Raw genomic sequence first — 24,769 nt, 5'->3', positions numbered from 1 at the left:
ATGAGAATTGATAAGAGGACCTGTTTTCTGAAAAACTGGTTTCAATCCCAAGTTAATTCTGAACAGACAACCAACGGGTTGTTAATGTCTATAAAAAACAATATTAATATAGAAAAGATTTAAACATGCTGTCAGACTGCTTGAATTGCCAACTCAATGTCACCCTACTTCTGTAAGTCAGTTTACTCTACATTTTTAAAGTTAATTCTCCTACTTCCAAACATAAAATAAAAATATTAAAAATCGCTTACTTGGGTAAATATTTTCAAAGATTTCTGGCTGCGATGTTGAAAACAGTTCCACTATAAATGGTTGTTCTGAAGTACCGTCAGCAATGTGAATCCAGCGATATGACCAAAAATCTTCACGGTTTTCTATATGGATAGAATATTAAAATAAATGAAGGTAACTGTTATATACATATGAACACAAAATTATTCACTGAAATACTTTTTATGATTTTCAATTTTAAAAGCTTACCTTTCTTTTTTGACCGCTGGACCCTTCCTACAAAAACTAAAAGGCCAATAACATCACAGATGCAATTTTCTGGCATATCATCCAGTTCTGACCTAAAAAGGTAAAATCACTAAATTAATATTTTATTTTTAAACAGTGAAAAAGCATTCTACAATTATTATTTTGAAAATGTATATCTACATAATTGCTATAGCTTAATTCTGGGTAGATTTTGAGCAAATTATAATGCATTGTTTTTCAGTAACCAAGACTGAAGATTAATATTTAAGACATTTTACAAGAAACTATTTTACCTTGTGGTAAATCGGTGATTTAGCTTTGGCAGTCTCCATTCTGGTTTCACCTGCTTTTCTGGAATGATAATTATATTTGTTGGGGGATCTCGAAGATTCAGGCAGATTTCTGAAAAATAAATATATTACTTTAATATGCTATTTAATACACACCAAAGAATATACATGAATATATATTAAAAAGCAAAATAGTAGACTGAACATTTTGAACCCACCACTAAACTCAAGAACTAGACTATTATCAGTGTTCTTCTACCTCCATTATCACATCCACTTATCTCTCCACCACAGTTTAAAAAGTTTAACCACACTTTGAGAACTTTGTGTTCTATCATTTCTTTAACTTAAAAAGGGTTTTATCACTTTGCCCAGACAAAATCCTATTTGGCTTTGTTTTTGAACTTCATATGAGTGAAATTATATTCTGCATTTTATGACTACTTTTTTCACTCAACATTATATTAATAAAATTCATCCATGTAGCTGCATGTAGCAGTTTTCTTGTCATTTCCACAGCTGAATAATGTTCCAGTGTGTTAATATACTACAATTTATTAACTAAAATTTATTTATCCATTATTGTGTTAATGGACATCTGGATTATTTCCAGGTTTTTACTATTATACATAAGGTTGTTTAAAAATTTTTGTATATGTCTCCCTGTGCACACAGGCAACTGTTTTTCTAAGGTATTATATGTAGGTGCAAAAATGCTGGATTATGTGATATGTAAATGTTCAGCTCTATGGCATAATCCCTAATCATTTTAAGTAATGAGCCTATTTGTGTTTCTACCAGCAATGTGTAAAAATTCCCACTGATACACATCCTCTCCAAACCTTGGTATTGTCAACTAACTTTCTTTCTTTCTTTTCTCTTTTTCTTTCTTTTCTTTCTTTCTTTCTTTCTTTCTTCTTTCTTTCTCTTTCTTTCTTTCTTCTTTCTTTCTCTCTCTTTCTCTCTCTCTCTCTCCCTCCCTCCCTTCCTTCCTTTCTTCCTTCTTTCTTTCCTTCTTTCTTTTTTTTTTTTGACAGGGCCTTACTCTGTTGCCCAGGCTGGAGTGTAGTGGCACAATCATACAATCATGGCTCACTGCAGCCTTGAACTCCTGGGCTCAAGCAATCCTCCTGCCTTAGCCTCCTGAGTAGCTAGAATCATCATGTCCAGCTAATTTTTGTAATTTTTGGTAGAGATGGGGGGGTCTTATGTTGCCCAGGCTGATCTTGAACTCCTGGCCTCAAGGCTTCCTCCAGAATCAGCCTCCCAGAGCACTTAGGTCTCAGGTGTGAGCCACTGCACATGGTCAAATTTGGTACTTTTGGCCAATCTAGTGATATGACAATTTGTTGTGATCCTATTTTGTATTTCCCTTAGTACTAATCATATTGAACAATATTTCATATACTTATGGTTCATATATGCATTCTCTTCTGTGAAATGCCTTGGTCTTTTGCCCATTGTTCTATTGAATTGTTGAATTGTCTTTTAAAAATTTGCAAGAGTTGTTTATATGTTGGATATTAATTCTTCATTGATTATGTAGTGGCAAATACAATCTTTACCCAGTTTATTTATCTCTACTTATTTATTTAAGGCTTTCTTAATGTCTTCCAATAATGTGTCATAATCATCTCCACACAGGTCTTACACATCTTCTCTTACATTTATTTCTAGACATCTTATAGTTATTGTTGACAATGTCAATGATGTTTTCAAGTTATAATTTCTAACTCTTTATTATTGGAGTATACATAATCAGTTGACTTCTTTTGTAGCTTTGCTAATATCTTATTACTTTTAATTTTTCTTTTTAAAAACTTTTATTTTAGGTTCAGGGGCATATGTGCAGGTTTGTTATATAGGTAAACTCATGTCACGGGGGTTTGTTGTACAGATTATTTTGTCACCCAGGTACTAAGCCTAGTACTCGATAGTTATTTTTTCTGATCCTCTCCCTCTTCCCACCCTCCACTTTCAAGTAGGCCACAGTGTGTGCTGTTCCCCTCTTTGTGTTCTCATCATTTAGCTCCTGCTTGTAAGTGAGAACATGTGGTATTTGGTTTTTTGTTCCTGCATTAGTTTGGTAAGGATAATAAATCCTATTTTTTTTAATACTTTGTGTTATTTTTTCTCTGTATAAAATTTAATTTGCGAGTAGTAACAGTCTTGCACTTTTCTTTAAAACCTTTATACCTTTAATTCATTTTGTCTTCTCACACTGGCTAGGACAGCCAGTACAACATTAAATAGAAATAGTAATAATAGGAGACATCCATTTTCCCCATTTTATAAAGGAATGATCTAACTTTTACCCATTAAGAATTGTGTTTGCCGTTTGGTTTTGATTTTGTAAATACCCATTATTAGGTTTTTTTTTTTTTTTTTTTTTTTTTTTTTTTTTTTTTTTTGTAGTTGTTGTTGGTATTACTCTGTCGCTCAGGCTGGAATGCAGTGGTGCAATCACGGCTCATTGAAGCCTCAAACTCCTGGGCTCAAGCAATCCTTTCTGCTCAGCTTCCTGAGTAGCTAGGACTACAGGTGCATGCCACCACAACTGGATAATTTTTTCTTTTTATTTGTAGAGACAGGGTCTTACTATGTTGCACAGGCTGGTCTCAAACTCCTGGCTTCAAGTGATCTTCCTGCCTTGGCCTCCCAAAGTGCTGGAATTACAGGCATGAGCCACCATGCTCAGCCCCCTTACTTAGTTTAAGGAAGTTTCCTTCTCTTGCTATTTTCTTTTTTAAATTAATGAATAGTTGTAAAATTTTAATAAAAGCTTTTTGTGTATCTATTAAAATGCTCATTATCTAATTTGTAAAAATGGCGGGTGACACAGATTTTTATATGTAAAACCAATTTTGCATTGCTGAGGAAAAATGCAACCTACTCACAGTATGTGAACTTATTTTTTTTTTACACATGATGCAGTTTGCCAATATTCCATTCAGAATATCTATATATATGTTTATATGTTAGTGGCTGAAGCTGACCTATAATTTTTCTCCTTCATACTATTCTTGTTTGGTTTTGATTATCACGGTTATATTGGAAGCAAAATATGAGTTTGAGAATATGCTTTCTAGTCTAGTCTCTGGAATAGGTTTAGAATGATATATTCCCTAAATGTTTGGTAGAATTTCTCTATAATATGATGTATGCCTGATATTTTCTTTGTGGGAAAAATTTAAACCTCTGATTCAATTCCTTTAATAGTTATAAAGCTATTTGGGCTTTTTTCTTCTTGGTTAGTTAAATTTTTCTAAGAACTTTCTGTGTAGCAAACAAGGCTTAAACCAGGATGAAGATATTTTATTTCTATTTCTGCCTATTACTAGTCATGTGAAAGCAAATATTCACTTTACCTTTATGAGTTTCAGTCTATTCATATATAAGCAAGCAAAGTTGTATTACATAATATTACCTTGCATCATAGTTTGCATATTCCGAAGTACTTTCATTGTCATAGTATCACTTAATTATATTCAAGGTCCCTTCCAGTTCTAAAATGCTAGGGTTCCGAATTAAAGAAATAGCCCCTGCCCGCCAAAATCAAAAATTCTTGTTGCTATCATCCAATCAATATGCATTATGTAATACAGTCTGAAAATCTCAAGATTTTAAAGGGTGTATTATTTGTGTATGCCAGCTATGTACTATTTTGTAAAAGGTATACAGAATAATGTACAAAATTCAATATACAAAGTCATACACATCCAGCAAATAATATATCCTTTGTTTTGCAATAGAATTTCCATCTTTATAGATTTCCATTTATTCAGTCTTTTAAAAAAATTACGTTGGCTAGGCGCGGTGGCTCACGCCTGTATTACCAGCACTTCGGGAGACCGAGGCGGGTGGATCACTTGAGGTCAGGAGTTCAAGACCAGTCCGGCCAATATGGCAAAACCCTGTCTCTACTAAAAATACAAAAAGTAGCCTGGCATGGTGGTGGGCGCCTGTAATCCCAGCTACTCAGGCAGGAGAATCATTTGAACCCAGGAGGTGAAGGTTGCAGTGAGCCAAGTTTGCACCATGCCACTCCAGCCTGGGTGACATAGCAAGACTCCGTATCAAAAAAAAAAAAAAAAATTCACATCTTAGTTCTAACTTGGAACTATGTGTGGAAATATGAAAAATAAACCAAGATAAATGACCCCAGTAGTTTTTCTTCCAACATGAACACCTAGAAGGCAGTGATGGTACCACAAATCCTTATTCCTTTACTGACCAACTCTCCTCCCACTATATACTGTTTCTCATTTATAATGCTCAGAACATTTAAACTCCACTGATATTTTTCCTAATCTCTGCTTAACACTTTCTCCCATGCAACACATTCTCCTACTTTACTGTCCATTCTTTCTTCAATTACATTTTTATTCATTTCCTTATCCTTTTTGTCTATGACATTTTTAATATGGTTTACTGTCATTAGTCTTTCATTTTACTCTAATTTGTTTATCTTACATAGCTGTCATCCCATTAGACTAATTTTTAAGAGTAGGACTGTATATTACTTACTTTTGCATCTCCTGTGCCTAACATGATTTACATAACTGCCTTTTTTTTCTCTTTAAAAGATAACTAATCACCTTCCAGCCAGGTGCAGTGGCTCACACGTGTAATCCTAGCATTTTGAGAGGCCGAGGCAGGTAGATCATTTGAGGTCAGGAGTTCGAGTACAGTCTGGCCAACATGGTGAAACCCCGTCTCTACTAAAAAAACAAAAATTAGCTGGGCTTGATGGCGTGTGCCTGTAATCCCAGCTACTTGAGAGGCTGAGGCAGGAGAATCGCTGGAACCCAGGAGGTGGAGGTTGCAGTGAGCCGAGATTGCACAACTGCACTCCAGCCTGGGTGACAAAGTGAGACTCTGTCTCAAAAAATAAATAAATAAATAAATAAATAAAAACAATAAAAAAGATAGTCACCTTTCTACTCTGTTTCTATGGGATCAGCTTTGTAGATTCCACTTATGAGTTAGATCTTACAGTATTTGTCTTTCTGTGCCTGGCTTATTTCAATTAGCATAATGTTCTCCAAGAATCTAAAAAAGTCAATCTCATAGAAAAAGAGAGTAGAAAGATGGTTACCAGAGGCTGGGGAGTGAGTGGGGAGGGATAGGGAAAAACGAGATGTTGATCAAAGGGTACAAAATTTCAGTCAGATTGCAGAAATGTCTTAGGGATCTATCGCATTGGATGGTGACTACAGTTAATAATAATGTATTATATATTTCAAAATTGCTGATAGATTCTTAATGTCCTTACCACAAAAAAGTGACAATTTGGTAAGATGATGGATATGTTGATTGAGTCTTTCTACAATGTATATACACAGATCAAAACATCACACTAGACCCCATAAATATATTTTATTATTATTTGTCAATTAAAAATAAAGAACATGCTAGGATAAAAAGATCATTAGTCAGTTTCATGCAGGTAATGTTTAAAGATCATAAAGCCATAGTTCCCAACCTTGACTGTACCTTTGGGATCAGCTGAGGAGATTTAAACCCATAGCAATGCCTTGGTCCCATTCTCAGAGTAATTAAATCAGAATCTCTGAGGGTGGGGCACCAGTGGCTCTTTAAAGCTCCCCAAGTGATTTCAATATACAGCCAGAGTTGTAATCCACTTACACATGTAGGCTAGGCAAACTACAGGCTGCAGATGGCTGCAAGTTTTTGTAAATAAATATTTATTGGAATATTGCCATATACATTCCTTTACATACATATGGCTGCCTTCAGTCTACAAAGGCAGAGCTGAGAAGCTGAAACAGAGACCATATGGCCTGCAAAGCCTAAAATATTTACTACTTGGCGCTTTACAGAAATAGTCTATTGCTTCCTAAAAAAAGAGGGCAAAAGTCCTGTTACTTATCAAAAATATAAGGAAGAAAATAGAGACTGCTGCTAACATTAATAAGAAGTAATACTGTTTTAAAGACCAAAAGGTACATTTTAAATATATTATCACCAACGCTAACATTACTAAGAAGTAAAACTGTTTTAAAGACCAAAAGGTACATTTTAAATATATTATCACCAAGGCTATCATTTATAAAAATAATTTCTGTATCTGCAATTACTTACTTGAAAGCATAAATAATTTCTCATACCTTAGAGAGTTTCCATTATGAAAATCTGGTCCTATAATTCTATATAGCAGAGGTAGCATGCTGTAAATCAGCGTCCTCTTGCCAACTTTTACTGTGTTTTCTTAGTAAGTCACAATATCTCTATCAGTTTAGTTCCTCACCTTTCTATAGCAAAAACTAATGAGGTAATAGACTGTGTGTACCAGACTACCTAGGTAATAACTTCTTCATCTAGCAAGATCTGACCAATGTCTGCAAAATGCTTAAGATTTTAATAAATAATCATATAAGGTTTTTGCAAATAAACACAAGTTTAAGAAAACAATGAACAACTGCTACCTTTATCTGAATATTCTCTAAGTAATTAAGCTTAATGGATTAGCTGGGGAATTTAGAATACACAGAAATTCAGGTTCAGAATAAAGGTATTATAAACCAAAAACAATATTTAAACTTAAGCAATGTAATCTACAATTCTTACAAATGAAAGTGAAAAAATCACGGTCATATCTAAAAACAATTATTTAATATATTAATCTTAATGGTCCAAAAATATTTGTGATGTCAATATACCAATACTAACTAGGAAAAGCCCTTTCAAGATTGCAGCAATTGGCAAAATTTGAATACTGACTATAGGTTAGGTATTAGTATTGTATCAATTTTAAATTTCCTGATTTTGGTAATTGTACTCAGATTATGTAATAGAATGCTCTTGTTATTAGAAAATATACGCTGAAATATTAATGAAGTGTTTAGGCTTAAAGGGGTATGTATGATGGCTGCCACTTTCTCTTACTGGATCACAAGGAATATATATACATACATATGTGTGTATGTGTGTGTGTGTGTAAAGATATGTATATGTATGAAGAGAGATATATAATGATAAAGCAAAGGTAAATGCTAGTAATTGTTGAATATGCATAAAGGGTATATGGGAGTTCTCTATACCATTCTTTCAACTTTTATGTAAGTCTGAAATTATTTCAAAAAGTAAACAGAAGTTCTTTTTAGATAGCACCTACCAGTAAGTGCAAAATATATTCGTTATTAACTTAATATTATATGACCAAAAATAAAATAAAACAAAATAAGTACAATCCAAGTGGAGCTCATTCTTCAATCAACAATAAATGTCTCAGATAATTTTTCTTAATAAATAAAATAATAAATAGGTATATTTATTAGGTTATGTGATTGCTTGAAAATTTTATGGACAAATAAATTTAAAGGTTTCATAGGTTCTAACAGCTTCAGTAATTTTTATGGTCTTTTTTCCTAATATGGTACGTTGCAAATTTATATAAACAAAACAGCGATAAGACAACAAATTCATTGAATACTTAACCCATTGTAGAAATTAGTTTGATCTGTGGATCCACGGGGACAGGCTGTATTCTGAATGGGTAACTCTTTTTAACAGAATAGTCTTGAAGCAGAAGAACTAAACCAACCCGCAAACTTTTATACCACTCAGGACACAGGGCATTCCACATAATCACTGACACTGTGCCTGAACTGTCAGCAACTTCCAAAAAGGTCTAGAAAGAAAATGAGTAAAAGCACATACATATTTGTCACTTTTATCTGTACAGATAATATATAGCATATTATTTGTGATCATTTAGAGTGATGGAAAATAACAGCTAAATTTTAATTATTTATTAATAATGATTCAGTTGTCAATTCTGCTAATATTGATCATCTAAAGATTAGAGATAGAGAAATGTATTGAGGTGGAAAGTATTTGGAGTTTTTCTCAGTATTAAAATACAGTGACAGACAACTTCAGTTCTGCCTAAAAGGCAGTCCGTAAAGTGTTTTCTAATTCTTAATTTCTTCTTAAATAATGATGTTATATTCTCAGACCCTTTCTCTAAATGATGAATATACATTTTGGGTAATTCATTCCTTTATTCATTAAACATTTACTGAATCCATATTCCAGACATTATGTTAGGCCCTGGAATGCAGAGATGAATCAAACATTGTACCTAATAATAATAGCTAAAATATATATAGGACTTGCTATGTGCCTGGAACATAGGTAAATCCTTTACTAATTCAATCCTCACATCAATCCTGTAAGGTAAGTACAATTAGTATCCATATTTTACAGATGAGTAAACTGAGGCTTTAAAAGGATAAATAATTTTCCCTACATCATAAAGGTAAGAAATGGTAAACAGAGCTGAAACTTGAATTCAGTTCATATGACCACAGGGCATGCACTCTTAAGCACTATTAGATACTTCTTCCCTACAGTCAGGGAGCACACAGTAGAGTAAGATTAGCAAATCTATTAACAGGTATGTGTAACTGGGTTATGCATGCTCTGATAGACCTATGTAAGGGCATATAGTGGGGTCCTGAGTAGCATGTAGTTGATTCTCCCAGTGACTAGGCATATGGGTATACATGGAAAGACTTAAATCAGAGGTAAGCACTGAACTGAATCTTAAAGATGGCTTTGCCAATCTGATGAGAAGTGAGAGGAAGAGGATTCTAGGCAGAAGAAACAACGTGAGCAGAGGTATGAAAGGTAGAAAACAATTGGTTACTGTTAGAAAATTCCAGGTAGGGCAATTTGGTTAGTGTGAAGCATAGAGAGCTCAGGAAGAGATGAGACTGGAGAGGCAAGCAAGGGCAAAATGATGGAGGCACAAAGAGGTAGGAAGGCAACAAATAAGCGGAGTTAAAAAATCAGGGAGGAAAGTATTGCAACAATGAGAAGGCAAAAAACTATCGGGGAATGACTGAATAATTTATGATAGAATGTGCTAAAAATATATAACTGTAAAGTATTATGGATGAAGAATTTTAAGTGATATAAGAAAATATTTAAGAAAATGTTAAACGACACAAAATTGTATGCACAATATGGTTCCCATTTTGTAAAATAATGTAATGTGATATATGATATACACACTCACATGAAATATATAATACATCTACATATGCACATATATGTGATATATATGATTAAATATCATAGATATGTGTATGTATATATATATGATATGCTTGTATATGTGTATATATGTGATTTACAGACACACAAGAAAGGGAATAAAACACACCATGTTAACAGTGGCTCTGAGTGGTAAGATCTTCAAACAGCTTTCTACATTTTCCAAATTCCCTACAATAAGCATGTATAACTTTCATAATAAAAGTTTAATGAAACATCTAAAATAGTTCTTGATATCATGGGAAAGTACAATATAATATTAAGTAAGAAAAAAATAGAACACAAACATATCAAGAAAGTAGAGCTCATGAGCATTATATGGCACAGAGAGTCAAGACAATAGAGAAGTATCACACAGATTTGACAATTAGAGTTACTAGTGAATGATAAGCTAAGGAAAAAAGCCAAGCTAACTGTGTTGAGAAATGGGAGGCAAGAAAGTAAAAACATCTAGTGTAGACTACTTCTTCAAGAAGCTTACCTGAAGAGAAAGATAGGGAATAGAAGAGTCATAAGGCCAAAGGAGATTCTTTTCTTTTCTTTTCTTTTTTTAAATGGGAGACTAGAGTATGTTTATATATTGGCACAGAAAGCATAGGTGAGAAGAAAAGGTTGAAGGAAAATAAAAAGGTGGGAAGGAGACCACCTGGATCAGGGAAATAAAGGGCACCAATACAGAAATAATTTCTTTTTGTACAATAAATTATGCAGAAAAATACTTCATAATATACATTTATGTACATTTAAAAATTATTACATTGAACTTATGAAATGTTATTTAAACGAACAGGTTATCATACTATGGAGTGAGGTGTGTAAGTTATAATTTATAACTTTTAAATTAACATATGATATCTTATTACTTGTACCTGATATGGTTCAATCATCTTTTTATCAGGTTTTCCATAGTATCGCAGTTTTGATTTATGTAAGATCCTCACAAGCAATGCAGGAAAATTTCTTCTGTTAGTCCAGGTCATTTCCAGATGAGAAAGGGAAATTATTTTGGTATCTAGAATATAAAAAAGAGGAAAGAAATCCTGTTTAACATGTAATGGTAACTTCAAAGATCTATTTTAATGGTTAAAAATAGTAGCTTGATCATACCTAAAGTGACTCCTTCTTGCCAGCTAAACCTTGTCAGCTAAGTCTATTACCTCTCATAAACTACATTTGATCCCTAATATTAACAGCTGAAATATATATAGGGCTTACTATGTGCCTGGAACGTAGGTAAACACCTATATTAACCAACACGTTGTCCCACCTAGAATGGCCTCCATCTTACCAAACCATTTAATAACTTCCTGGAAAACCTGGATTTAAACTCACCTCCCTTAAGCTATTTTGTGAAAAAAAAAACCTCAATGTCATGGAATATTTTTCCCATTACTAAGCACTTATATATTTAATTTATAGAAATGGGCCAGGTGCAGTGGCTAATGCCTATAATCTGAGCACTTCAGGAGGGCGAGACCATCAGCTTGCTTGTGCCGAGGAGTTTGAGACCAGCCTGGGCAACATGGCAAAACCCCCATGTCTCTCCAAAAAGACAAAAATTAGCTGGGCCTGGTGGCATGTGCCTATAGCTCCAGCTACTCAAGAGGCTGAAGTGGGAGGATCACCTGAGCCCAGGCAGCTGAGCTCACTGCAGCCAGGCTGCAGTGAACCATGATCACACCACTGCATTCCAGCCTGAGCAATTGAGAGTCTGTCTCAAGAAAAAAAAAAAAAACATAGAATTGTTTTATTACACATTTTTGTATTGCCTTCACCTCAGTTTCATATGTATAAATTCTATCTCCCGCAAACATGACAGACATGGCCCTGTATCAGGACCTTTGCAATTGCTGTCTTCCCTTTATATATCCAAGTGACTTTCTCCCTCCTCTCTTCAAGTTTTGCTCAAATATCACCTTCTCAGTGATATTATCCCTAACCATCCTATTAAAAACTGACCCCTTTACTTATCCTCCATTCCACTTTACTTTTCTACATTGCACTTACTATCTTCTCATATGCCATATAATTTACTTAGAAACGTTTTTATCTGCAAGCTTGCTGGCAAGTTCAAAAACTGCTAAAAAGCTATTCATCAACTTAAAGAATTAATTTGTAATACTGATGTGTTCTTCCTTGGATTAAGAGAGGTTCCACCTGCAATTGTCTCCACATTTTTCTCTCTCACAGCCCACAGTTTCAACTATTAAGACTTGAATTTGCATTAGTACCAGTATTTCTTTTGCTAAGGGTCCCTTCATTTCTAGCTTTGTTCAAATAATTTTTTACCTAGTCAACATTTTTGACACAAAAATCACACTTGTAATTTCTTTTTAATAAGGGATTAAGTGGTATTATATAATTATGTCTATACTATAAAACACACACAATTTTTAGTATTAGGATACTCTGTAATTTTCCTTCCAGATTCTCCCAATAGATTACTATCCCAGGATCACAGGTCCTAACATTTGATCTGATATAATTAAGTGATTTCATTTCAACGTCAGATGAATCTCAGATCAGCTTTGAGTTGTCTGGGATGTACATGGAACATTCTTGATCAATAAAGGCACATAGAGCTCCTTTATTGTCTGGAATAAATTCAAGAGCTACATAGTTTTGTAAAAGCAGATTTCTAAGAGCCTCTGTTTCTGTTATAATTAGGTCCAGAGAGTTAGCTGTAATCAGACATCTTTCTGGTTAACATTTTTCCCAGTTAGGGTTTTTAACTCACAAACTTCATGGAATACACATTTTATCTCTCAAATCTAAAAAAGAATTAGAGGCTGTTTACAGACAATGAAGAATTTGTGTAAATTCATAGTAATAAATGTGTTCATTATCAAAAAAGAAATAATGAAAATAAACTGGTTATTCAATATGCAATAGAACAGTGATTCTCAAAATGTTTTGGTCTCAGGATCCCTATATATTCTTAAAAATTATTGAAGATCTTGAAGAGCTATTTTTTTTTCTTTTGTTAAGATGGAGTCTCACTCTGTTGCTCAGGCTGGAGTGCTGTGGTGTGATCTCAGCTCACTGCAACCTCCACCTCCCGGGTTTAAGTGATTCTCCTGCCTCAGCCTCCTGAGTAGCTGGGACTATAAGCATGCACCACAATGCCCGGCTAACTTTTGTATTTTTTAGTAGAGACGGGGTTTCACCATGTTGGCCAGGCTGGTCTCGAACTCCTGACCTCAAGTGATCCGCCTGCCTCAGACTCCCAAAGTGCTGAGATTACAAGCGTGAGCCACCGTGCCCATCCTGAAGAGCTTTTTACTGTACTATAAAGTAGACTAAGAATTTTTTAAATGATCAATTCATTAAAAATAGCAATAATAAACTAATATGTATAATTATAAATAACATTTTTTTTGAAAAATGACTATATTTTCCAAAACCAAAAAATAATGTAGTGAGAAGCGTGGCATTGTTTTGCATTTCTGCAAATCTTGTTAGTATCTAGCTTAATAAATGACAGGTGGATATTCATATCTTCTTTGATACTCAGTTTGCTTTTATGTCATACGTCATTTAGCCCCTGGAAAACTACACTGTACACTTGCGACAGCATAAGAGTGAAAAAAGGTAAGTAAAGCCTTAGTATTGTGAAAATAGCTTTGACCTCATGAATCCTCTGAAAATGTCTTGGGGCACCACTAGAGGTCCCTGGACCATACCGTAAAAATCATAGCAGAAGAATAAATCTAAGGAATGCAGAAGGAATAAAAATTAAAGCTAAAAATAATGAATCAGAAAACACTATACCACAATAAAAAATAGAATTGATAAATTCAATTCTCTGGAAAAATTAATAAAAAGGTAAATCTTTGGCAAGTCTAATCATGAAAAAGAAAACAAAAATGTAATACTCAGAATGTAAACAACTATACACACAAATAAAAATTGTTAAAAGATTATTATGTATGATTTTATATCAATAAATTTGAAAAGATCAGTGAAATAGATAATTTCTTAGAAAAATATGAATTACCACTATTGCCATAAGAAGCAAAAGAAAACCAAACTAGGTCCTTAACCGTGGAAGAAAAGAAAAAAGTTTATGAATGATGGCTTCCAAAACTGGCAGCAGGTTCACATTGTTTTCTAAGAAAATTCTAACAAATTTCAAAGAACAGCTCTTTCCCTGAGCTATAAATTGTCCCAGAGCCTAATAAAGTATAGAAATTGTACCACTTTGCTTTATAAACTTAGAACAATCCTGAAAAATTCCAACAGAAATAGTACAAGAAAGAAAACTATAAACCAAAAATCAGTTATGATGGCAAAAATCCTAAATACAATACTTATTTAGAAGCATGCACAAAGACAACTGTGCCATGATCAAGTGGAGTCCTAAATATCTTCTCTTATTCAGTAGGGGTGTATTATATATTTTGAATAATTCTGGAGACGGAAACAGAAATGTTAAGTTTAAATAATTTTGTTAAAACATTAATACATGTACCCCATATATATCTACACCTACTATGTACCCATAAAATTTTTTAAAAAAACATTCAGTAACAACTAGGAGACTAGGAGAATACAAATACAATGTATGATTTCCAAACTACTAGAAGAAAAAGAAAATTTTAATCCGGCAAAAGTAAAAAAAAAAAATAAGGTGGCATATGGTAAACATAAAGTAGAATTTCAAGAACAGGTACAAACACCATTATTCACATTAAATTTAGATAAATTAAATTGATCTCTTAAAAGAAAAATAATTGGTTTGGATCAAAAGGCAGTCTTAGCTATATACTTTTTAAAAGAGACAACCCTAAAACAAAATGGAAATAAAGGGATGGACAAGCATACACTAAGGCCAGTGGTTCTCTTTTTTTATTTTTTGAGACAAGGTCTCACTCTTTTGGTCCAGGCTGGAGTGCAGTGGCATGATCAAGGCTCAGTGCAGCCTCAACCTCCCGGACTCAGGCTCCCCCCACTCCACCCCTGCACCAAGTAGCCGGGATTACAGGCACAAATTCATGCCCCGGCTAAGGTATTTTTATTAAAGATGGGGTTTCGCCATGTTGCCTCGGCTGGTCTAGGCTGGTCTGGACCTAGGCTGGTCTCAACATGGACTCTGAACTCAAGCAATCCGCTCGCCCTGGTCTCCCAAAATGCTAGGATTACAGGCATGAGCCACCGTGACCGGCTTGCCAGTGGTTCTCAAAGTGTGGTCTCTGTACCAACAGCATTGTTACCATCAGTGAACATGTTAGAAATGTAAATTCTAGGGCCCTACCCCAGACCTAATGAATCATACACTGGGAATGGTGGTCAGCAATCTGTATTTTGTTTTATTTCTGTATTTTTGCATTACTGAATTACTGTAGTCATTTTTTAAATAATTACACTCTAGCCTAACGGCCTTTCTTTACTGTTTTCCGTCTTTCAAATCCATTAAAAAAAACGACAAAACTGATTTAAACAATCATGTTGGAAACTAGATGTTGTGATAACTTATTGTGCATCAATTCATTTTGATTATATGCTTTCATGACTTTCATGTATTCTGTTTAGCTTTTTGGGGTCTTCTTTGCCATTTCAAGTGAGAATTTTACTGAGACGGTAATATCTTTAAACCCCTCTCTTTTATTTTCATGGCATGCAATTGGCATTTCTTTTTTGCTTCAACATTTGAAACATACTGCCTTAATAATTTCTTTAAGTTTTGGTGTATTCTTTATCTTTGCAACCTTTTCCAAATCTTTTTTTCTGCATAAAGTTTTTTTCTCTCATTTTTGTAAGTGTAATTTGAACTTGTTAGTACCGGGATGCTTATTTGTCTCCAATTCCCATTGCTCATTTTTGCCCCATCCATTTTTTTGCAGTGTTTCTTGATATTATTTGTGAATTCTTAGAGTAAGGAAGCACTTAAGTTATTTTTCTGACTGGCACTCTTGAGGTGATATGCATGCCTACTCACATTTGAGTATTATTGTCCTAATAAGCTACCAAAAAGACTGTGGAAGTGGCAAACATTACTATTAGGGAAAATAGAATTCAAGGCAAAAGGTACAAAGAGGCAAATTCCATATTGATAAAGTGTAAAACTCAACAATAATACATTAATCAGTTATGAAATTGCACACGTTATAGTAACATCTAAAGCAAAACCTTTTAGAAATATAAGGAGAAATAAATGCAACTATCATCATAGAGAGAAGTCAATATTCCTCTGAGAAATGGGCAAATAAAGTAGATTAAAAATAAGGATCTGGAATATGTGAATTACATTTTTAAAAACCTGGTATAATAATAAACTTTAAACCTAATAAATAAGCTTTTTCTGAACTTTCAGAGATTAAAGAAGCAAAAAAGAGCCGGGCACAGTGGCTCACAGCTGTAATCCCAGCACTTTGGGAAGCTGAGGTGGGTGGATCACCTGAGGTCAGGAGTTCGAGACCAGCCTGGCCAACATGGTGAAACCCCGTCTCTATTGAAAATACAAAAGTTAGCCAGGTGTGGTGGTGTGTGCCTGTAGTCCCAGCTACTCAGGTGGCTGAAGCAGGAGAATCGCTGCTGGAGAACCCGGGAGGCGAAGGTTGCAGTGAGCCGAGATCACACCAGTGATCCAGCCTGGGAAACAGAATGAGACTCTGTCAAAAAAAAAAAAAAAAAAAAAAACCCACAAAAAACAAAGAAATGCCAATTGCAAGCCAAGAAAATAAAAGAGAGGGGTTTAAAGATATTACCATCTCTGTAAAATTATCACTTGAAATGGCAGAGAAGACCCCCAAAAGTGAAAATATCAGTGAAATTTAGACTCCAAAAGGCTAAATAGAATACAGGAAGGTAATGAAAGTATATAATCAAAATGAATTGATGCACATTAAGTTATCACAACATCTAGTTTCCAACATGGTTGTTTAAATCAGCTTTGTCATTTTTTTAATGGATTTGAAAGATGGAAAACACTAAAGAAAAACCATTGGGTTGGAGTGTAATTATTTCAAAAGTGATTACAATAATTCAATAATGCATAAATACAAAAATAAAACAAGATAAAATAAGAAAATATAAATAACGAGTAACAATAAAATCTCTATACTTCCAAACCTGGGGGATGCAGCCTAAGCAATATCCATGGGAAATTTCAGAATTTTAAATGCTTTTGGAAGAAATAAACAAGGAAATATATGAACCAAGCATTTAACTCAAGAAAGTAGTACAAGAAAAATATGAACAAAGGAAGTACGTAAAAGAAATTAAAGATAATAGCAGAAATTAAGTAGAAAACATCTCCTCATTATAGATTTTGTTATTAGTAAAACCAAGTGTCTTAAAAAACACCAACAATAAGACTAATAAACTTCTGGCAAGGCTCACCATAAGAAAAGGTGAACACACAAACATGAGGATTGTGAAAAGAGTCATGATTGACAAGATAGGTCAAAAAACATAGATTACTACGTACAACTTTGAGATCTAGGTGAAATGAGATTTCCTAGTGAATTACCAACTCTCAGAAATGGGCTCTTGAAAAAGCATTATTGGTTTAATCACTTTTTCTAAAAGAAATTGAAAAAGAGTCATCCCCCCACAACCCCCAATCCAGGCCCAAGACAACAGGTTCAGATAGTTTTAGAGAGGAATTTTACTAAGTCTTTAAGGAACATATAATTTCTGTAAGTACAGAAAGACGGGCAAGCTTTCCAACTCATTCCACTAGGCTAATATTAACGCCATATAAAAATTGCATTGAAAAAGTTCTCTCCCTGCAAAAAACAAAAATAAAAACCAAATCTGTAGACCAAATTCACTTAAATAAACAGATGTAAAAATAATCGTGACCAAGTGGGAATTCAAAAGTGGCTCAACATTAGTAAAAACATCAATTTATTTCATTCATTCTTTTATTCAACAAATACTGAATGCCTACTATGTGCCAGTCATTGTTCTAGCTGTAAGATATGGCCCACAGAAATGAAAAAAAAAAAAAAAAAGAGTTGTGGATCTTATAAAAATGTAAGGGGGGAAAGAAAAACAGCTAAAGAAAATAATTTCAGAATGCTATGATTCTATGAAGATCATTTGCAAGGTGGTATAATAAGAATAAATGGGGGAGGAAATATTTATTTAAAAGGCACTTTTAAAATGTTTTTATTTGAGCTGAAACTGGAAGATGGGAAGAAACTTTCCAGAAAGAGGAAAAAGCAAGTGCAGGAAAAAGACTGGAGGTTTGAGGATCAAAAAGAAGGCTGGTTGCTAGAACAAAATGGTGGAGGAGGGGGGTTAGAGATTCGAGAGGTGAGTAAGGGATTCTGTAGGGCAGGGGTCAGCAAATTATACAGCCCACAAGCCAAATCCTGCCTGTTGCTTGTTTTTGTAAATGAAGTTCTATTGCAACACGGCCAGACCCATTCATTTACATACCGCTTGTGGCTGCTTTCCATATACAATGGCAAAACTGAATGGTTGTGACAGAGATCATGTCTGGAAAGACAAAAAGATTTACTGTTTGGCTCTTTACTGAAAGTTCGCCATCCTCTGCAGTACGGCCTGCCTTCCAGACCCCGGTAGAGTTTGGGTTGCTGCCTAAATGCAATGGGAGCCACCTGAGAGATTTAGGCAGGAGGGTGTGGCACAGGCTAACTTATATTTTTAAAAGCTATATTTGAGGTTACAATATGTGTTACCCTTCAGATAGGGTACTGACCAGGAGGAGGCATGAGGGAGACTTTTGGGGTAACAAGATACAGAAATGTTCTATATCTTAAAGGGAGGGGGGTGATGGTTACACAGGTATATGTATGTGAAAATTTATCAAGCTGTATTTTTAAAACCTTTTTTTTAATGTGTACAAGGTAAACTTTAATGAAAAGTTTCAAAAGCACAAACGTGTGCCATAAACAAAGTTAAGAGAAAAAGAACAGAATGCAAGAAAATAATTTGCAGTATATAGCAGACAAAATTTGAATACCCATTAGCAAAGGAATCCTATAAATTAATTAGAAAAATGTCAAAAGATGTATTTAAAAATAGTAAGATATGGGGAAATGGGCATTCTCATATGTATGTTGGTAAATGTAAATTAGTACAACCTTTTCAGAAGATGATCTGTCTATATCCACAAAATTAAAAAAATTAAATAGCTTTTAAGCCAGCAATTCCGCCAGAGGAAGCCGTTCAACAGCAATGCTTAAACATAGTAAACAAAAATATGTGTACATTCTAATGATGCTTATCATTGTATGTAATACTAAAACACTAATAAGTGCCTAAAACTACAAATTACCTATTCACATGGGCATGATTATAGAAATTATGGCACACCCATGCTATGGAATATTGTATGTACAGATGTACATGAAAGATGCCTGAGATGTGTTCAGTGGAAATAGCAAATCACACAATGCGACATTAATTCCTTTTTTTAAAAAAAATACACAACAAACTGCTGACAATTTGAGATTTTTAGAAGAAAGGTGAAGGCACTAGGGAAGGTGAAAGAGGTCTTTCACTTCTCCCTAATATTTTATTATTAACAATTTGAAACATATAGCAAAACTGAATAAATTTTACAGTGAACATCAATATGCCCACTTCCTAGATTTTATCACTAACATTTTACTATACTTTGGTGGTATATTTCTAACACAATATACTTTCAAATATACAGATTGGGTTTTATTTTGGCATACAGACATTGCCTTTTGTATTATAAATATGGTTTTAATGAATGAATAGATATTACGACAAAATACATTTTACAAAGTATTAATCCCCTCAACTTTTCTTGTAGGGCACCAGTTTTTCATTTACATATTCAATTCTAAAAATTAAAGTGATCAACATTTAGAGTAGTAATGCACTACTGCCTTATTTCACACTTGAGATAAAATCACTCCATTTTTTCATCCCCGAAATAGCTATCTTGCTTTTTAAAATTTAGTTATTTAAAATATCCTTTCCTACACATTTCTATAACATCTTTTTTCCTTACAACTGGATGTGACTATAATTGCATGGTTTTTGAGCTAGTTATTCTTTTACTTTCAAGTTTGTTGCTCTTACACGTCACAGTAAGATTATCCGTGATTTAGCATTGTGACAACATTGTAAAAGGGACTGAAAAGCAGTAATGTAGAAAATTATAGTCTTTCTCCTTCCAGTACTTTCTCTTATTTTATTTTTTGCATTTTATTTCTTTCCCCATTTCAAACGTGTTCATGCCTACAGTACTATCATTCCCCTTAATTTCATCTGTTAGAGAAAAAAAACGTATTTTAGAGCAGGTGCTGATGGCAAGCTAGTGTTTTCAAGCTAACTTCCTACTTCTGATACAGAAAAATTGAAGTTCCCAGATCAGTACTCTTTGTGGTGAGTAATAAGAAACAAGAAAATGAGAATGTCAAGCCTTCCCATAAAAATCACACAGTTAAAAGGTGATATTTACATAACTGCTACACGGCGTTTCAATCAATGTAAAGTATTAAGGAATACATCACCGAACATCCTTTTTGAATGAAGATTAAAACATGCAAACCCGCAAATTTTTACAACCTTTATGCCAAATTCAAATCTATAAGCTCTTCAACCGACACAACGTACTATTTCCACAACTGGATTGGGAATAAAACTAAGATTAATTCCACCACAATCAAACATGTAACGAACGTATGAGGAATACTGACTCCCACATCAGTACGTTTGCCAGACTGAATTTTAAGATGTAGTCAAACACACTTCCTGAATTGGCCACTTTTGCAATCAAAGAAACAAACAAACAAAAAACACCAACAAAAACCACGGGCTGTGCAAATTTCATTGAGCATCCCTTGGTCATTTAAGAAAACTTGTCTATCTACCACTCCTGGCTTGTAATTAACAATACAAAAGCATTTTCATTTCCTTTCCCGTTCACGCAAGCTCCTGAAAACTATTTTTTAAAAACCCTCTGCCGTTCTTTCCAAACACTTACCGCTAAAGTTGTGTTCCTCAGGTTGCTTGTCTGTTAACCAGATATCTCCATAGGGATCTTCGTTATTCCACAGCGCCAGGTAATGACTCTTCCCGCCTCTTAAAGGCCTCTCTGGTTTCTCCTGGTGCGCTCTATTTCTGAAGGGAGTTTCTAAAGAAATACTGTCTGAAGTCTCCCCACAGTGGACGTTATCTATGCACAGGATCCCCTGGCCTATCCTTTTCTCATTGTAAAGACATGAGACCCTGGAAATTCTCATTTGAATGCCAACTTTAAGAATATTTTGATATACGAGAGAGTTCAAGCTGGGGTCCAGGTAGCACTTCTCCTGGTACACCCCATCTGAGATCGTCACATCATAGCAATAAAGGGGAGGCTTGGGCACCGTGTCGCGTGGCTCATCCTCTAACAGGTACCTCTGGACGGCCAGCACAGTTACAGGCACCACCTCCGAGGGGGTGACACACTGGCGAGGTGAGTCCATAATCTGCTCAAGAACCTTTTGGATCCAGGACCTGGGCCCTTGGGAACCAGCTCTTCGGATCACCCCTCCCGGGACCCCAGCCCGATTCCTCTCAGGGTTCGGCCAATCTAGCCCCGCATGTGAGGGACCAGCCTCAGGCTGTCCTGACTCACCAGACATTGTTGGATAACTGCGTACCCGCTTCACTCCCAAAAGCTAGTTTGCCCTGTCCAAAGCGGAGAGAAATAAAACCGCGCGCTTTGGCGACGATCGCTACTCTGCCCCTGCTGACAGGCAAGACTCCGCCCCGTAGCGAGGCTGCAAAGACTTTACGCGTGCGCGCGCCAGCTCTCCCACCCCGCCCCTCGCTCCGAGCGCTTCCGACTCGAGACACTGTTACTAGGCAGTCACACGCGCAAGTTACGTAGCAGGTCGTCCGACCTTGTGCCCGCCGGGTTGCCGTCTGGGGGAGGGATGACAGGGGAAGGGGAGGGGGAATCGGTGGTTGTCATGGTTCTCAAAGAGGGAGGGGGAGAGCGCTTGTGGTCCCCTGGAAAGGAGGATGCCTAGAGGCAAGGGAAAAGAGAAAGTGGCAAGAATCAGGGTGCAGAGTCAAAGCTCAGGGATTTGGGGGTTTGGGCTTTGGGCCAGGAACAGAAAGTAATTTAGAGTTGGTTAACATACGTTAATGTAATAACATGGGTTTCCTGTAGTATGAACAAAACCAGATAATTTATGCAGAGCCTCCAGGACAGACTCTAGCACAAAAAGTCCTCAATAAACATTAGCTGCTATTGCGATTAGCATTAGCATAATTATCTGTAGTGGCTCCCTGAGTGTAGGGTGGGTGAATTAGTGTTTAAGTGCAAATGAAAATAGAAAACTAGAACTGGCTTGTAAAGGGCTGCCTTTAGATTAGACTTCTTAAAATGCAGCTAGTTTTAATATAATACCTGGCCTAATATACATCTAGGGTAGAGATTTCAGAAACTTTGTTTAATGTTTGTTTGTTTAATGCAAGGCATATATCAGGAACGAATGTAAAGTGAAAAAGCTGATACGAATAGTAAAAATTAAGGATAAAATATTTAACAGATGTACTTAGATCCAGTATACATAGAAGGGAGTAATTGTTCTAAGAATACTTTTTAAGATGGTTATGAGCTGATTTTGTTGATACTAATTTCCTTTGGCTCTCTATTTTATCATTCTTTATTCACTATTTATGAAGTCTCTATATGAGGTAGGCACTGTTTTAGGCCACTGGGGATAACTGTAGTCAGGGTCCTTCCCTCAAGTTTCTTCTCATTGCTTGGGCTAAAGAGCCCTGCCGTTATTAATACTTAACTAATTTACTCATTCTATACAGATTTCTTGAGTGTCTGGTCTGGGCAGGGTATAGCCTTGCTAGGGAGACCAAAAAACATAGTAAGGGGAAATAAAGTGGAGGGAACAGGAGTTAATATTTTATAAAAAGTATGATTACAGAAAGGTTCTCTAGTAAGAGACTGAACAGAACAGAGATGTGCAGGAAGTGAGGAAGTGAGCTATGTGGATATCTAGGGGAATGGCACTTGAATCAGAGAAAACAAGAAGAATAAATTCCATGAGACAGAAGCATACTTGATATTTTCAAGGAAATGCATAAGCCAATCAGCTGCAGTGGAGGGGCGAGGGGGAGAGTGGTAGGAGGTGAGGTCAGAGAGGTAGCAGGGTTTCTTCTGTTATGAGCAAAGGAGTGACATGACACTTAGTCTTGAACCCCACTTCCTTCATGATGCCTCCCCTCACCAATTCAGTCTAGGATAATCTTTCTCTTCTCTGTATCACCTTGTGTCACTCATTTGATACTTATCATCTAATACTTGCAGTTAAAAAAAAAAAACTTAATGTATGCGTAACTCAGAGTTTCCCAACATGGGCACTCTTGATTCTTTGGGCCAGAAAGTTTTTTGTTGTGGGCTGTCTTGTGCACTGTAGGATGCTTAGCAGCATCTCTGGCCTCTACCCATTAGATACCTGTAGCACCTCCCCCTCCAGTTGTGAGAACCAGAAATATCTCCAGACATTGCCAAATGTCCCCTGGGGTAGCAAAGTCGCTACAAGTTGGAACACCCGATTATGATCTGCATTAACTAGATCTTAAACTTTTCGAAAGCAGAAACTGATTTGTTCTTTCACTACTGCTATGCATAAAAGGCACTCAAATATTTTAAATAAGTAAAACATATAATTCCCAGTGCCTCTCTACCAAAGGGAATATACAAGTGTGGCTTTCCATAAACAAACAAATGCAATATACAAAAATCCAAATTTACCAAACATAAAATAAGTTGCCTGAGTGTAGGTACTTTGTTATGTAAACTGCAGAATCTCCAGTGGCAAAATAAGTATCTAGCATATAGTAGGTACTCAATAGTATTGTTGAATGAATAAATGAAATTATGGATTTGTATTGCATTTACTGTAGGGGTCATTAAATGTCGACTATCTCTGTTGTTTAGCAAAGGAGAATGTGTTTGAAATATTTCAAATCTATTCCATCAGCAGCCCCTAAACTATATATGCTCAGTGAAATTTATGACTAATAGTATTGTCTCATCACATTCTGTGTCCTTCCAGCTAATTCATGAAAGATGGATATTAGCAGTGGTGCTTAGTATTTGGATAATTACTGGAATTGGGAAGAAATAGCACTAATGTTTAGTTTTACACTACTACTAACAACGATGTATGGTGACTGTGGGCACACATTTGGAGACTTATATTGCTCTACTGACAATCTGCTGATAGTGTGCAGCTCCCCAAGAATTAATTTGCCTACTTGAGTAGTGGTCACACCTGTGAAAGTATGAATGCTCTCTGATTTGGCGTTACTAAGCACCTGTTTTAGGATCAATTTCACAATAATAGAAAAAGTAAAGGATATGACCTTCAAAGCCAGTAATGAGTATTATTAAGGTTATTGATCTTTTTCTCCTCTCAGATCTGGAAGGTTTATTACAGTGCCTTCCAGGGTTTAAAATGGTAAAAGTAGGCAAAACAGAATTTTATAAAATGGAATGTTCTAAGATATTCAAAACACCTTAAATACATTATGAAATGTATTTTGGTTGTCCACTAAATTTGGTGCAGCTATAAGCCACATTGATTTTCTTCATCTTTAAAATTGAACTAATAAAAGTAGTCATAGTTGTTGAAAAAATTAAGTTAGTTCATATGGGCAAAGTGCTTAAAACAATACCTGGGACATAGTAAGAGCTCAATAATTACTAGCTATTGTTACTATTATTCTAAAAGGAAGATAAAGACATAACATAAAATGATAGAATGCTAGAACTATAGGGAGCCATTAGCTGCCCACAGTTCAGTGTTCTTCAGACTGTGGATTGTGAAACATTAATGAGGCTATGAAGTCAATTTATTGGGTCACAACTAGCAATTAAAAATACGTAAAAATAACAGCACAGAAAATATCAGGGTACATCACACATAGTAAGGGTAAGAATTGCTTTG

The 24,769-nt window shown here is 35.2% G+C and overlaps 1 protein-coding gene across 3 annotated transcripts in view; it reads right to left on the bottom strand.

The window, feature by feature from the left end:
- The window catches only part of RADX (RPA1 related single stranded DNA binding protein, X-linked), a 67,269-nt gene extending 45,658 nt beyond the window's left edge, over positions 1 to 21,611 (bottom strand). The window contains exons 1-7 of one of the 3 annotated variants that reach the window (XM_063804623.1): positions 21,427 to 21,557; positions 20,791 to 20,940; positions 10,724 to 10,866; positions 8,232 to 8,424; positions 774 to 882; positions 481 to 572; positions 252 to 374 (exon numbers count right to left, since the gene is read on the bottom strand). In XM_063804623.1, the coding sequence (XP_063660693.1) occupies positions 252 to 374; positions 481 to 572; positions 774 to 882; positions 8,232 to 8,424; positions 10,724 to 10,866; positions 20,791 to 20,940; positions 21,427 to 21,433 (817 nt within the window). In that variant the 5' untranslated portion in view covers positions 21,434 to 21,557. Of the gene's footprint in view, positions 1 to 251; positions 375 to 480; positions 573 to 773; positions 883 to 8,231; positions 8,425 to 10,723; positions 10,867 to 20,790 lie in introns of all 3 variants that reach the window. The other 2 variants (XM_016944037.3, XM_016944038.4) reach the window with 2 other exon arrangements.
- Between the last annotated feature and the right edge of the window lie 3,158 nt (positions 21,612 to 24,769).

Source organism: Pan troglodytes, chromosome X (genome assembly GCF_028858775.2).
Source record: "Pan troglodytes isolate AG18354 chromosome X, NHGRI_mPanTro3-v2.0_pri, whole genome shotgun sequence".
Lineage (NCBI taxonomy): Eukaryota > Metazoa > Chordata > Mammalia > Primates > Hominidae > Pan > Pan troglodytes.
The sequence above is the reverse complement of the archived record's forward strand: the minus strand, read 5'-3'. Positions and strand labels throughout refer to the sequence as shown.